At 30.5% G+C, this 13,635-nt stretch overlaps 1 protein-coding gene across 1 annotated transcript; it reads left to right on the top strand.

Moving 5' to 3' along the window:
- The first annotated feature begins 12,541 nt into the window (after positions 1-12,541).
- On the top strand, positions 12,542-13,155 carry LOC137805947 (zinc finger A20 and AN1 domain-containing stress-associated protein 7-like). The gene has a single exon (XM_068605822.1). The coding sequence runs from the start codon at positions 12,612-12,614 to the stop codon at positions 13,053-13,055; it is 444 nt and encodes a 147-aa protein (XP_068461923.1). The 5' UTR covers positions 12,542-12,611; the 3' UTR covers positions 13,056-13,155.
- Positions 13,156-13,635: the final 480 nt, after the last annotated feature.

Below are 13,635 nucleotides of genomic sequence, written 5' to 3'. Positions count from 1 at the left end.
CTTCCAAATAGAGATGACATTGAGATTCGAGTTCAGAACATCCAACAACCAGGCCGAATACGAAGCTCTTATTGCAGGACTGCTACTGGCGAGAGACATGGGAGTTGAAAACGTCATTTGCAAAAGTGATTCTCAGCTCTCAGTGGGACAGGTACGAGGAGATTATCAGGTAAAAGATCCATTATTGATGCAATATTATCATAAGGTATTAAATGTCATGCAATGTTTCAAACAAGCTGAAATAAAATATATTCCGAGAGAGCTAAACATGAAAGCAGATTCATTATCCAAATTGGCAAGTCAACAACGGCAACTCCAACACAATTCGGTTATACAACAAACCCTCAGTCACCCGACAGTCGGTTTCGAAGAATGTTGCAACGTCACCACAACAACAGATGAATGGATAGAAACATATTTGGAAGCCATAAAGAATCAAGAGCAAGGTGTTCAATTGGATACAAAAATGACCAAAAAAATAGCTAGTTTTGTGTTAATTGGAGATGAACTCTACAAACGTGGATATTCGATACCTTTGTTGAAATGTCTCTCAAAAGAGCAAGCTCAGTATGTAGTGAAAGAACTTCATGAAGGAATATGTGGCTTACATTGTGGAGCCCGAACAATGGCAACAAAAGTTTGCAGAGCTGGATATTATTGGCCAACACTCCGAGAAGATTGTGAAATTTATGTTAAAACATGCAAGAAGTGTCAAGAATTTGGAAGTTTGAACCATATACCAGCACAGGCGTTACAAGGAATTACTTCTCCATGGCCCTTTGCAAAATGGGGAATTGATATACTCGGTCCATTTCCACTTGGCCGAGGACAAACTAAATTCATGATAGTCGCTGTAGATTACTTTACGAAATGGATAGAAGCAGAAGCACTGACTAAGATAACAGCTCAGCAAGTTCAAACATTTGTATGGAAAAATATAATATGTCGATTTGGAATCCCACACACCATAATAACTGATAATGGCCGACAATTCATTGACAAAAAACTTATGGAATTTTATGCAGATTTGGGAATCAAGTCAACAAGCACTTCAGTTGAACATCCGCAGACGAATGGACAAGCGGAGGCTGCAAACAAAGTTATTTTGGGACAATTGAAGAAGAGGTTAGGAAATGCCAAAGGTTTGTGGGCAGAGAAGTTACCAGAGATCTTATGGGCATATAGATGTACACCACAAACTTCAACTGGTGAAACACCATTCAACCTCACATATGGGACGGATGCAATGTTACCTGTAGAAGTGAATGAACCAACGTTACGAAGGCAGATAGAAGACTGGAATATTAACAATGAATGCTTGAGAACCGACCTTGATCTCATTGAAGAACTCAGAGAACGAGCAAAGATAAAAGAGGCAGCAGTAAAAAGAAGAGCAATGAAAAGGTTCAATGCGAAAGTAAAATTCAGAGATTTTAAGGAGGGGGACTTAGTATGGAGAATGCGAACTGATGCACGAAAAGATCCGCGACATGGAAAATTGGCCTCTAATTGGGAAGGTCCATTCAGGATACTCGAAAATTTGCAAAATGGAGCATACAGATTAGAAACTCTAGAAGAAAAAATAGTACCGAGAACATGGAATACAAGTCATTTAAAGTTTTATTTTAGTTGAAATTTGAAGATGTACAAAGAAGGCTGTATATATATATCTATCCATCAATGAAGAAGCATTATCCATTAACAATGTGTCGTTCATTTACATAACTTTCGGTCTTGGATGATTTCACTCTAAGTGAAAACCCACCCGAAAAGAAACGTATTCATAAAGCTTTCGGTCTTGGATGATTTCACTCTAAGTGAAAACCCACCCGAAAAGAAACGTATTCATAACTTTCGGTCTTGGATGATTTCACTAAGTGAAAACCCACCCGAAAAGAAACGTATTCATAAATCTTTCGGCCTTGGACGATTTCACTAAGTGAAAACCCACCCGAAAAGAAACGTATTCATAAAAGCTTTCGGTCTTGGATGATTTCACTCTAAGTGAAAACCTACCCGAAAAGAAACGTATTCATAACTTTCGGTCTTGGATGATCTCACTAAGTGAAAACCCACCCGAAAAGAAACGTATTCATAAATCTTTCGGCCTTGGACGATTTCACTAAGTGAAAACCCACCCGAAAAGAAACGTATTCATAAATCTTTCGGTCTTGGATGATTTCACTCTAAGTGAAAACCCACCCGAAAAGAAACATTCATAAAGCTTTCGGTCTTGGATGATTTCACTCTAAGTGAAAACCCACCCGAAAAGAAACATATTCATAAAGCTTTCGGTCCTGGATGATTTCACTAAGTGAAAACCCACCCGAAAAGAAACGTATTCATAAATCTTTCGGTCTTGGATGATTTCACTAAGTGAAAACCCACCCGAAAAGAAACATTCATAAATCTTTCGGTCTTGGATGATTTCACTCTAAGTGAAAACCCACCCGAAAAGAAACGTATTCATAAAACTTTCGGCTTTAGATGATTTCACTCTAAGAGAAAATCCATCCGAAAATTCGCATATTCATAAAAACTTGTGATCTCGAACGCTTCCATTTCCAATAAAAAATTCACTCGCATACCATACTTTTGTTGATAATAAATTGGATAAAACCACTAATAAATTATGAATCAATACCCATTATAATATTTTACATCAATTTGATTTCATGCGTTCATAGATTACAAAATCCACAAAGAATCCGTTATTTCGAAACCACTTTCGGATAAAAACCGACAGGTACTCGCCGTATGAACAACATCATCGCATTAAGAATAGTACAATTAACTCGGTGGATGACAATTATGTAGAATACGACCAATAATGCAAAACAATATAACAGTTGACAATCTAACACTTTATATGTATTAAGGCTTTCAAAAAGACAGTACATTTAACAAAACGAATCCCCCCACATGGATTAGCATATCAAAAAGCATCCATACATGGATTTGTAGTTCAAAATAAATATACTTTCGGCAAGCACACCTACGCCTTTCTAGCTCTCAATATTGACATCTTCAGCATCTGTGTCTGGGATTTCGCTAGCCGGCACCAATTCACCCTTGTAAAAATCCTTTTTAACATCAAAGTTGCCTTCATCAAGTGGAATCCTATAAAAATATTTGGCTTGTTGAAGCGCTTTCTCAAAACCAAGTTGATGTTGTTCAAATATAAAGCTTTCGGCTTCAAAAACGTTGGTCCTCAGCTGACTTATCTCTTCATCCATGAGTTTGATGGCATTTTTGTCGGCTTCGTTCGTAGACAATAACGCTAACACCTTCTCATTCAGCAGTTGATTCTCTTTACGGAGTTGAGCGTTTTCTTCACTTGACCTCGAGCTTTCATTCTTCAATTCAACAATTTCTTTTTTAAACTCTTCCTTTGCAACTTCTTGTTCACCTTTTTGTTTCTTCATTTCTTCTAGTTGCTCGAACAAAGAGCTCGTTTTCTCCTTGTATTCAGCAAGGTCAGTCCTCAATTTCTCAAATTCAGATAAAGACACACAGTTTCCATTTTTCTCCTTCATCATTTTTCCAATCAACAAACTTCTACTCGACAATTCAATAATCGAATCAGCCAATGAAGCAGCATTCATATTTTTCAACATATTGTAAGACGATTCATTAAAAGAAGTTTGGACAAACTTCGCATACTTAGTTGATGCACAAAAAATGGTTTCAGAAAGTGGTTCCGATGACACATTCTCAACACGACGATGACGCCGAGAAGAAGAGTGTGATCTCTTGCTGCTTCTATCTCGTTTCTTTGATTTTTTCGAAGGCCCAGCAACATCAACATGATGCGCAACTTCAACCATTTCAACAGGTGCAACACGCTCCGCTTCTTCCGTTTCAACAACAGGATTCACCACATTTTCGCGCCGAGGAGTTACATCACCTATTTTGTTTAGCAGCTTCGAAAAATAAGACTGAGCTTTCAAATTTGTGCTTGCCATCAAAGTTGAAAATCAATAAAAAACTTAGCAAAGTTAAAAAACACATCCTATCAAACAAGTACATGAAGAACAACCACCTACCAGTAAGATCTTCTCGTGGATGGGACGAAGTGTACAATTGTAGCAAGGCGCGAGTGGGAACTTGGTACGAGAGGTGACTGAAAACTTCAATAACATGACGATCGGCCGCCCCCATTGAGTGAAAAGATATTGAATTAAACTTCACCGGATCTCTTGTCCAGTAAAGAGGAAATTTTGGAGACTCTCCATTGAAAAAATACTCTTTCCCTATCGGCTCTATTAGAATTTTGAAAAAACCTCCCTTAAAATTCTTATAAGATGATGTAAAAGGTTTAAGGAAGCAAACGTTGGATTTACTAATAAGAGAAAGCCATCCTGGTCGTTTACCAGGCCGAGAACTATAATAATACAGGAACGAAGCTGGACTAGGAGAAAGCGACAGTAATTTACACAAAATACTAAAGGCTTGCATGGCAGCCCAACCATTAGGGTGAAGCTGAGTAGGGGCAACATTAAGAAAATTAAGAACGCCTATTTGAAAGTTGTTCAAAGGCAATCGAATATGAAGGTCTCTAAAAAAGCAAGCATAAAAATAGAAAAATTCATAATTATCATCTTCTCGGCCATGGCAAACATTATCAACATCCCCAACACGCCGAAAGGAAATAATATCGTTTTCAATATCAGAATAATAAATCTGAGAATGAGAAAGAAAACTACGAAGTTCGGTAGCAGAACGATACTTCGAAAAATATTCCCGAACCCTAGGGTTAACCCACTGATAACCCGGACGAAGGTTTTTCCGAGGCAACATAAAATCGACTTCTTGAGGAACATCAATAGTAGGAGCTCCACTTGAATCATTCATACAAGATGGAGTAGCAGAAGAAGATTTTGACTCAGGAGGAACTTCTTCTCGAACCACTCGGCCAGTTGATTCACCACCCGCGCTTGAAAATTCATCAGTAGCAGAAGAACTTGAGAGAGACATTACCTTCGCAAGAATTGAACGAAGATTGACAATATGCTTCCTTCTAAACAGCAGCAAAGCTCACAATCATAAAAAACCCAATGGCAAACCTATTTATAGCCCAGGCAAAACCCTAGAATTTCAAACGATATAAACAATGTGGCACCATTCAAACATATGTCATCTAACGGTCAAAATAGCAAGTTCCTGTCAAGTCATGAAAACTGACCAAAATAAAGCGCAGAAATCAAAGCGTTCCATATCAAATCAAATCAAACGTCAAAAATTATTATATTATATTAAGACACAAATATTTCTTTAAAACTTGAAATAAAAATATTTTTGTCTCGGGGGCTAGTGTACTGGTAGGCTAAAACCGAGAGGTTTAGGCCGAGAACAACATTGAGTAAACAAGGGAAAAAGGTTGAAACCGAGAGGTTTAAACCGAAACCTGAAAAGATAATAAAAATCATAATAAAGCCCAATTTAAATAAGGAACTTGCACAAGGGGGTGTAAAAGTAATAAAAAGGTGTGAGAAGAAAGTCCAAAAGTACTGTTGAAGGCTCATCAACGAAACCCTATAAATAGGAGGTCAGCACAAGAAAAAGGTAAGAGTGATTTTATCTGAAAAACCATTACATTGTTTCTGACTTTGGCATCGGAGCGACTTGCAGGTACATCCCCCCACCTGTGATGAATACCAACCGAGAGGAGTAGCCGAGTGGTGCAGCCGAGAAGAACAGCCGAGATGAATAGCCGAGAGAAGCAGCAGAGAGGAACAACCGCGAGCCTAGCCCAGTTGAGAGTCCAGCCCAAGAAGTAATCCAGCCCAATAGAAACCCGAGAGTATAGCCCGAAATCAGAAGATCTGTAAAAGGCCATCTTGTTTTAGTTTGAGTGTTCTTGGTCCCTTTTTGTAAGAACATAATCCATAATTCATTTAGTATCAGATTACACAATCTGAAAGTATGAGTTTGGTTCATTTTGGATATCGTATACATATAGATTAACTAATTCGGAACACTTTAATTTTGTGCTTATCTTCTGGATTACATAATATGAAACTTAGTTTTGAACTAGAAAAATATTTTGGATTACCTGATGCATAACATAATGTTTTATTACAGATTGAGTAATCCGAAATGTTATTCCAAATCCAGAACTGAGTTCCATATTATGTAATCCAGAACATGATTGCCTCACATTAATTGTTACGGATTGTGTGATTTGTTGATCCAACAAATTAACCAATCCAAAATTAAGTATTTAAGGCACCAGATTAAAAAACTTACCTAAGAATGACAAGTCACCGCCACAACAATACTACTGGCACCACTCTACCGTTGTCACCACCACTACCACCACAACACCCCACAACTGTCACCACCTCCACCAAAGCAACATCAAGCACCATGCACTTTTTTTCACTTAATAACAAAATGTAAAACAAAGCTTCTCTCATTATCTTTCTAGTGAAGAGTAATTTTGGGATTTTTAAAGTTTATGAAGATGAGAAGAAGTGATGGAGGTGCAGGAAGAAGCAGTCCACTTAGCATGAGAAAAGTCTTGAAATTGTCTTTTCCTTATGGGCCTTCTCTGGACTGTGGTACGGAGCCCATTTTATGTTTCCTTTTCTTTTTCCCTCTATATAAAATATGCCTCGAGCGTTATACATAACATCATATAATATAAATATTGCGTCAGAAACACATAACATATTAAAAATGTATTAGACATCATTCGTCTCTTATTTTCTTCTCCTTCATTTCTTTCTGCAGATTATTCTAGATAGGTTAGAGTGGGAGGACAAATAAGATGTTAAATATTTGGAGTTTCATCTTTTAGATAATAGGGGAAAAATGGTAAATTAACTTATAATTGCAAAGACTAACCTGACTTTGATGTTTTTAATCGATTAAATTATTTTTCCTCCATTTCTAAAATTTGAAAAACAATTTGCTCCATGAAAACTTGAGAACTCACACATCGTTCACCAAGACGCGAAATAAAGGGTATGGAATCATTTATAACCAATTAAACAGCGAATTATATGGGTATCTTTTACACAAGGGGTAGTTATAGGACTCTGCTTGTTGTTTTTTTATTATTGTATTTTTTAAAAAAAAAATTATTACAAATAATAAAATGTTACTTTCTACATCATAGTAATTAATAGTATATCAATTCGCTTGATGAAATTTTGTCTAATGAAAGTGATATTTGTTTTCGATTTTATAATATAATTAAGCTTGATGTATTTGCTTTATGGATGAGAATGCAAACTAGTCCATATCATATTTGGTCTGTAAAATATAGTTTGGATTGATCCGTATTGTGTAAGAAGTATCTGTTGATTTTATTGAATGAAAAATAATTTTTTAAATATAAATTTAGAATAAATTTTGTTTTTTTATATAAATTTGGTAAATAATTTACATTATTATTCTCATAACATATGTGTAATAAAATATGTATAAAAAAATTATTATAATTTTTTTATTTTCAGTGAAATTTGAATTTAAATTGTACTAATAAAGAAATTCATTAAATACATACATTTTTTAAAGGTATATTATTTTTTACTATAATATAATACTATATTTAAATTTTATTATAAAAAAATTAAGGTTTGACAATGTATGCATTTTAGAAAGACAAAAAAATTCTTAAATATTAAAAAATCACTATCGATTTTCATAAAGGTGTTATGAATTAGGTATTGAGAAGAGTTTCTTCCTATACCTTCATGTCTTTGTTTTTGCATCTCATACTTTTTTTTTTTTTTTTTTTATAAAAAACTTTCATGTTAGGTATCACTATGTTACTTGACATCTCAACTAGGTTGACACCTCAAGTAACAACAATCATTTGCAATCACATGAAAAAAGTATTATTAAAAAATAAAAAGAAAGAAAATACAAAAATATGAGGGGATTAGACCAAAATTCATATGTTAACAAAAACGATACATAAGTAGACTATACCTATTAATAAAAAAATTTAAGAACATATTAGATGGAAACCTATTATACTAATGAAATAATTCTTTATGAATAAATCATAAATTAACCAACTTATCAGCACACACATTCCCTTCACGAAAAATATGAGCAATCCTAAACCTGATATTTTCATAGTAATTAAGATAAGTATTCAATCGATTACGAAGCATAAAAGGAACATTTGTCCTAACAGTCATACTTCAATACTAAAACTATCTTTTGACATTTTTCATTAAATGTTTTTTCTTTATTTATGGAATGTGAAATTTAAAGACTTCACGGATTATAGAATTTAGAAGTTTAAATTTGTGTTTCGGATGGTACAATATTTTAGATTGAACAATCCATAATACAAATTTATATTCTAGAGAATTTTTAAAACCATGAAACTGATTTTTTTTTTATAAAAATACAAAAATATTATTTTTTAAGATATGCGCGTCAACTCGCCTCGCTCTGCACTTGACTCAATAAGTTATGCGGGACGAGACTACTATAAAATAATTTAAAAATAATATTATAGTAAAGATATTTATAATAATAGAGAACAGTATATATTAATAGGAATGGCATAAGTGATGTCAAAACCCTTAACAATAAATTATATACAACTTTTTTTGTTATATTATTTTAGAACATTAACCTAAAAGTAAAATAATCAAGAATATGTGTGAACCAACTATAGATAATACAATATAGAAACGCACAACCAATAAAAATTAATCATTTAGCTCTTTATCAAATACTTTTGAAACTATCTATTTTTTCAAAAATATCATAAAAACAAAAAGGACAATGAGAACTATCAACTAAAAAACAAAATTATAGAAAATAAAATAGGATAACCACATATTAAACCATAACAGAAAGCACGAGGGTCAATTTTAAAATAAAGAAATTGAAGAGTTAATTTAAAAATATAATGAAAAAAACAACTATAATAAGTGAAAAAATTATAATCAAAAGAAAATCAAATTCATAAAAAGGAAATAGTTCTGATAGACGAAAATGAAAAAGGTTTGACCGTGTCAAATTATCTTAAACACATACGAATGCATATTTTTTAAAACTATCAATTTTATATTTATTTATTTATATTATAAAGACTTCAATATGTTTTTTTCATATATTCTTACACAAAATTAATTTTGGTTTCTGACTAAACTTTAAACCTTACTAGACAAAAACTCAATTTCATGTTATAATAAAAAATAAAAAATATATTTAATATGAAATAAAAATAAATATAAAAAATATAAATATTAATTTTTTTATTTGAATATTCTATAAATGAATTTCAAATAATAAATTTGAAAATTCAAACAAAATATCAAATTATAATAGTTAATAAAATTACTTAATTTTAGTCACTCATAAATATAAAAAATATTTCATATAATATAACTATAAAATGATAAAACTGTTATTATACTTATAAAGAACGCTAATATTATTGTTAATAAAGAAGTAATTTTATTCGCTATATAAAATTATAAAATTATAAAAAGTATTTCATTTTACTTAAATTATAAAATTATTGTTATATTTACATAAAATGCAGTAGAAAAAACATGAAATAAAAATCAATTTTAGAGATAAAAAATAATTAGTTGTTATAGTAACTAAATAAGAGACATTTTAAAAACTAAAAAAATGATTTTTAAATTAATTTATATTATTTTTAAATGGTTTCTAAATTAGTTTATTTTTTCAGGATGTTTTTAATACGGGAAGGTGTTTTGTTAGGTAGTTTGGAGGTAATTGTTTAGAAGTTGGTGTTTGTGTATTTTGCATAAGGGTTGAATCACCCTTAAAGTGGTTCCCATTTATTTATTTTTATTGCTGATAAAAATAATAATTTCTAAATTTGTATCTAATTTGCTACCAATTATTTAGTTTATAAATTTGGTAGCAAAAACCTTGGTTGCTAATTATATATCAATTTAGAAAACATTTAAAAATAATAGAAATTAATTTAGAAACCAAATTTTTTTTAATCTCTAAAATGGTTTATAATTTAGTCACTATAAGAACTAATTATTTTTAGTGTATAAAATTTGGTTTTTATTTTATAATTTTCTTGTTAGTGTTATGTTTAAATATATATTGATTACTCCACAAAATTAAATAACTAACTTATTATTGTATAAAATAAATTTCACATAAGATTTAATCGAGATTTGATCAAAATATACTGAATCAAAAAATCTTAGATACAATAATTATATAATTTTATAAATTCAAAAAATTAAAATTAGTAGCACTTAAATGGAAAATTAATTAGTATGGCTCATATAAAAATTATTCTGTTACAATATATAGTAGAACACACACATATATACAAAATATCTTATTTTAAAAGAAAATCCTAAAGATAGTATCTTTTGTTATTTAATTATATTGTCTTTTGAATTTATTATAATCAACCAAAAAAAACACATAAACAATAACTATAGAATAATAATTGATAAATTAAAAATATTTATCTTTTAATATAATTTATAATTCTAATAATTAATAATGTTACTACTTAATACAAGTAAAGGCATCTTGAATTACGTATTTCCTTTTTATGTCATATATTATTAATAACTTTATTAGCCGAATTGACTTTTTTTTATAAACGACTAAATTAAATTAAATCTATAATAATAATATATTTAATTGGAATGCATAGTGAAAAACACAATTTTGATGAATAAAATATAATAGAATTTTTTTATGGCAGTATCCATTTATAAATTGACACATATAATAAAGTTATTAATTTTAATACATTTTAAGAAAGTACTTCAAAGGTAACTTTTTTATTAATTAATAATGTGAAAAGCTTCTGCAGTACAATAATATTAATAATGAACTCAAATAAATTTAAAATAATCAGCCTTAATACCTTGTCAAATATACAAAGAATGCCAATATTGGATAATGGAAATTTTAAAATATTTCAAGTTGTTTCTTCTTTTAAATTTATTTTGGTGCACTTACTTTCAGAAAATTATTAATTATTTTCAAACCTACCTTAATTGGACCGTAATAATTAACTCCTTTCTCCCTCTCTTTCTTTCACACACAAATCTTGAACACGAATATGAAAAGAATGTTTATCTTTGATCTCGCTAATACTTCTCTACATAAAATAACTAATCAAAATAAATAAAATTATTTAAGTTATTTAGTTTTAATTGATAATATTATTAACCATTTATATCTTAAACATATTTTAAATTTAATTGATAATTATATTTAATAATAACACAACAATATTTAAGAGATAAAAAATTTCAATTAGTAAATATAATTTATGTATTATTAATATTTGAGTAAATAAATTTAAGACTCGTTTAATGGTCAAAATTTGATAGTGTAAGACATACTGCAAGAAAGATAAAATTTAGATAAATATTGATTATATATCAAATTTAGTATGCATTATGATATTGATTGAATAATAATGCGAAGAGTAGTGCTAATAAGAACGCTGTATTAAATTTGACAAGAAAATAAAGATAAAGATAATAATAATAATGATAATCATGGTGAGAATAACAACATCAATAAAAAATTATAATTATTATAATTTAAAGAACAGTAGTAAAAATAAAATGATATCATAACAAAAAATCATATTATGTGATAATGATAAATGATAAATGATAATATTGAAAATAATTATGATAATAATAATAAAAGAATGATAATATTTATAATAGTAGAAAAATGGTAACAAAAGTTTTCACTCTATATAAAATAATTGTTATAATAATTCTAATGTGATTATATTACGATAAAGATGATAATATACGAAATAATGAAAATAAGAGAGTTAATGATAGTAACAACACCAACAACAACAATAATAATAATAATAATAATAAAAATGATGATGACAATAATAAAAAAAAAATTGAGATAGTTAATAATAATGGTAATAGATAGTATGAAAATAGAAGAAAAATCTATTTCAATGTTTTTCAAACCTAGTCTCCTCTAGATAAGAAACACTATTCTTTAACACAAGATACTATAGATAAAAAGAAATCATATTCTACACCAAATAATTTTATAAAATAATATAATAATTATCTTATAAACATATTTTTACTTTTATAATATTTCTGTTAATAAGTTTCATAACGAATTAAAAGTATATATAATAATAAAAAGAATAGAGATATTTGAAAAATATTCCCAAGATAACAGTTATAAAAATATAAAATCAAGGAAAAAATATAAAGAAAATAGCTAGGTTTTTTCAAGAATTACGCGTGGGATAACATGAATCCTACCAGAATAAGGTAAATTAAAAATAGTATATTTAAAAGTATACCTATATTTGTTATGATTAAGATAAAAATAGTATCGTATATTTTCATATATTAATAAATACGGAATAGTTATTGATTAATTAATTAAAATAAAATAACCATATTTGCGTGCATTTGCCTAGTGGATACACATATTCGTGATCTTTTTGAATCCAGATTGCAAATCTTATCAAACCAGCATTACACTAACACGTAATTGCGGTCTTTATAAATGCCACAATTCAACACAAACAATCTCACAACAATCTCACAACAATCTCACAACAATCTCACAACATATAGTCCCGTTAGAGAAACAAAACATAGTTCGATCGATTCAAAAACATGGGTTCACAACAGAACAACGGCACCAGCTACCCTCCTTCGGAGCCCAAGCCCTGCGCCAACAACTGCGGTTTCTTCGGCAATCCCGATAACGAAAACCTCTGTTCCAAATGCTACAAGCAACACCAGAACCAGCTTTCTGCAATAAACTCTCTCTTCTGTCCTTCCGCCGCGCCGCCACCGCTTCTTGACGCGGCAGAACCATCATCTTTGGCGGTGTCTTCGCCGTGCGCGGCCGGGCCTTCCAAACCGACCAATCGATGCGGGGGTTGCAACAGAAAAGTGGGTTTAACGGGTTTCTTGTGCAAGTGTGGGATCACCTTCTGCGGGGTGCACCGTTACCCGGAGAAGCACCAGTGCACCTATGACTTCAAGAGTGCTGGGCGTGAAGAGATTGCCAAGCAAAATCCTGTTATAAAGGCTGACAAGATTCAAAGGTTTTAGCTTCTTCTTGGGTTGCTCATCTATCCTTCATGCTCTATGTTATATTGAACAGTCCTTTAAAAGCAGTTTTGATTGTACTCATAGTCTTCTTTTTGTTTAATTCCTTTTGTTTAAATAGTGTTAGCTTCAAATCTATGTTTCAATTGTAATATTTAGTACAAGATTTATATGCAGTTCGTTAGATGTCTTCGTATTAAAACTTTACTTTTACATCAGTAATTTGTTACTTTTACGTGCATTATCAAGATTCTGATGAGAAAAACATCTAAAGCGTATCTGAAAAACATCTAGGTTACTCATCTTCCCTAGGCCAAAAAGGAATAATAATATACTCATATTTGTCGAGATTGAATGCTAAGAATAAAAGAAAGAAAATAAACCCAAGGACCTTGTTTTCAATCAAGAGAAGTAAAATAAACAAAAGAAAACGACGTCTAATTTTTCTTGTATCCATTCTGTTTAGAATTCTTCTTCCTTCTTTAATCTCATTGGGTTTTCTTAAAGTTTCTTGAAGTATCAAACTACCTTTCAATGTTTATAACATGGCACTTTTTAACCTTTTCACGTGGTACTGTTTTCT

This window comes from Phaseolus vulgaris, chromosome 3, assembly GCF_000499845.2.
Source record: "Phaseolus vulgaris cultivar G19833 chromosome 3, P. vulgaris v2.0, whole genome shotgun sequence".
Taxonomy (NCBI): Eukaryota; Viridiplantae; Streptophyta; class Magnoliopsida; order Fabales; family Fabaceae; genus Phaseolus; species Phaseolus vulgaris.
Note: the sequence above shows the minus strand (reverse complement) of the source record. Positions and strands in the feature narration are given on the sequence as shown.

Coding starts and splice junctions, on each gene's coding strand:
- LOC137805947 (XM_068605822.1), top strand. CDS start 12,612: ATGGGTTCACAACAGAACAACGGCACCAGCTACCCTCCTTCGGAGCCC.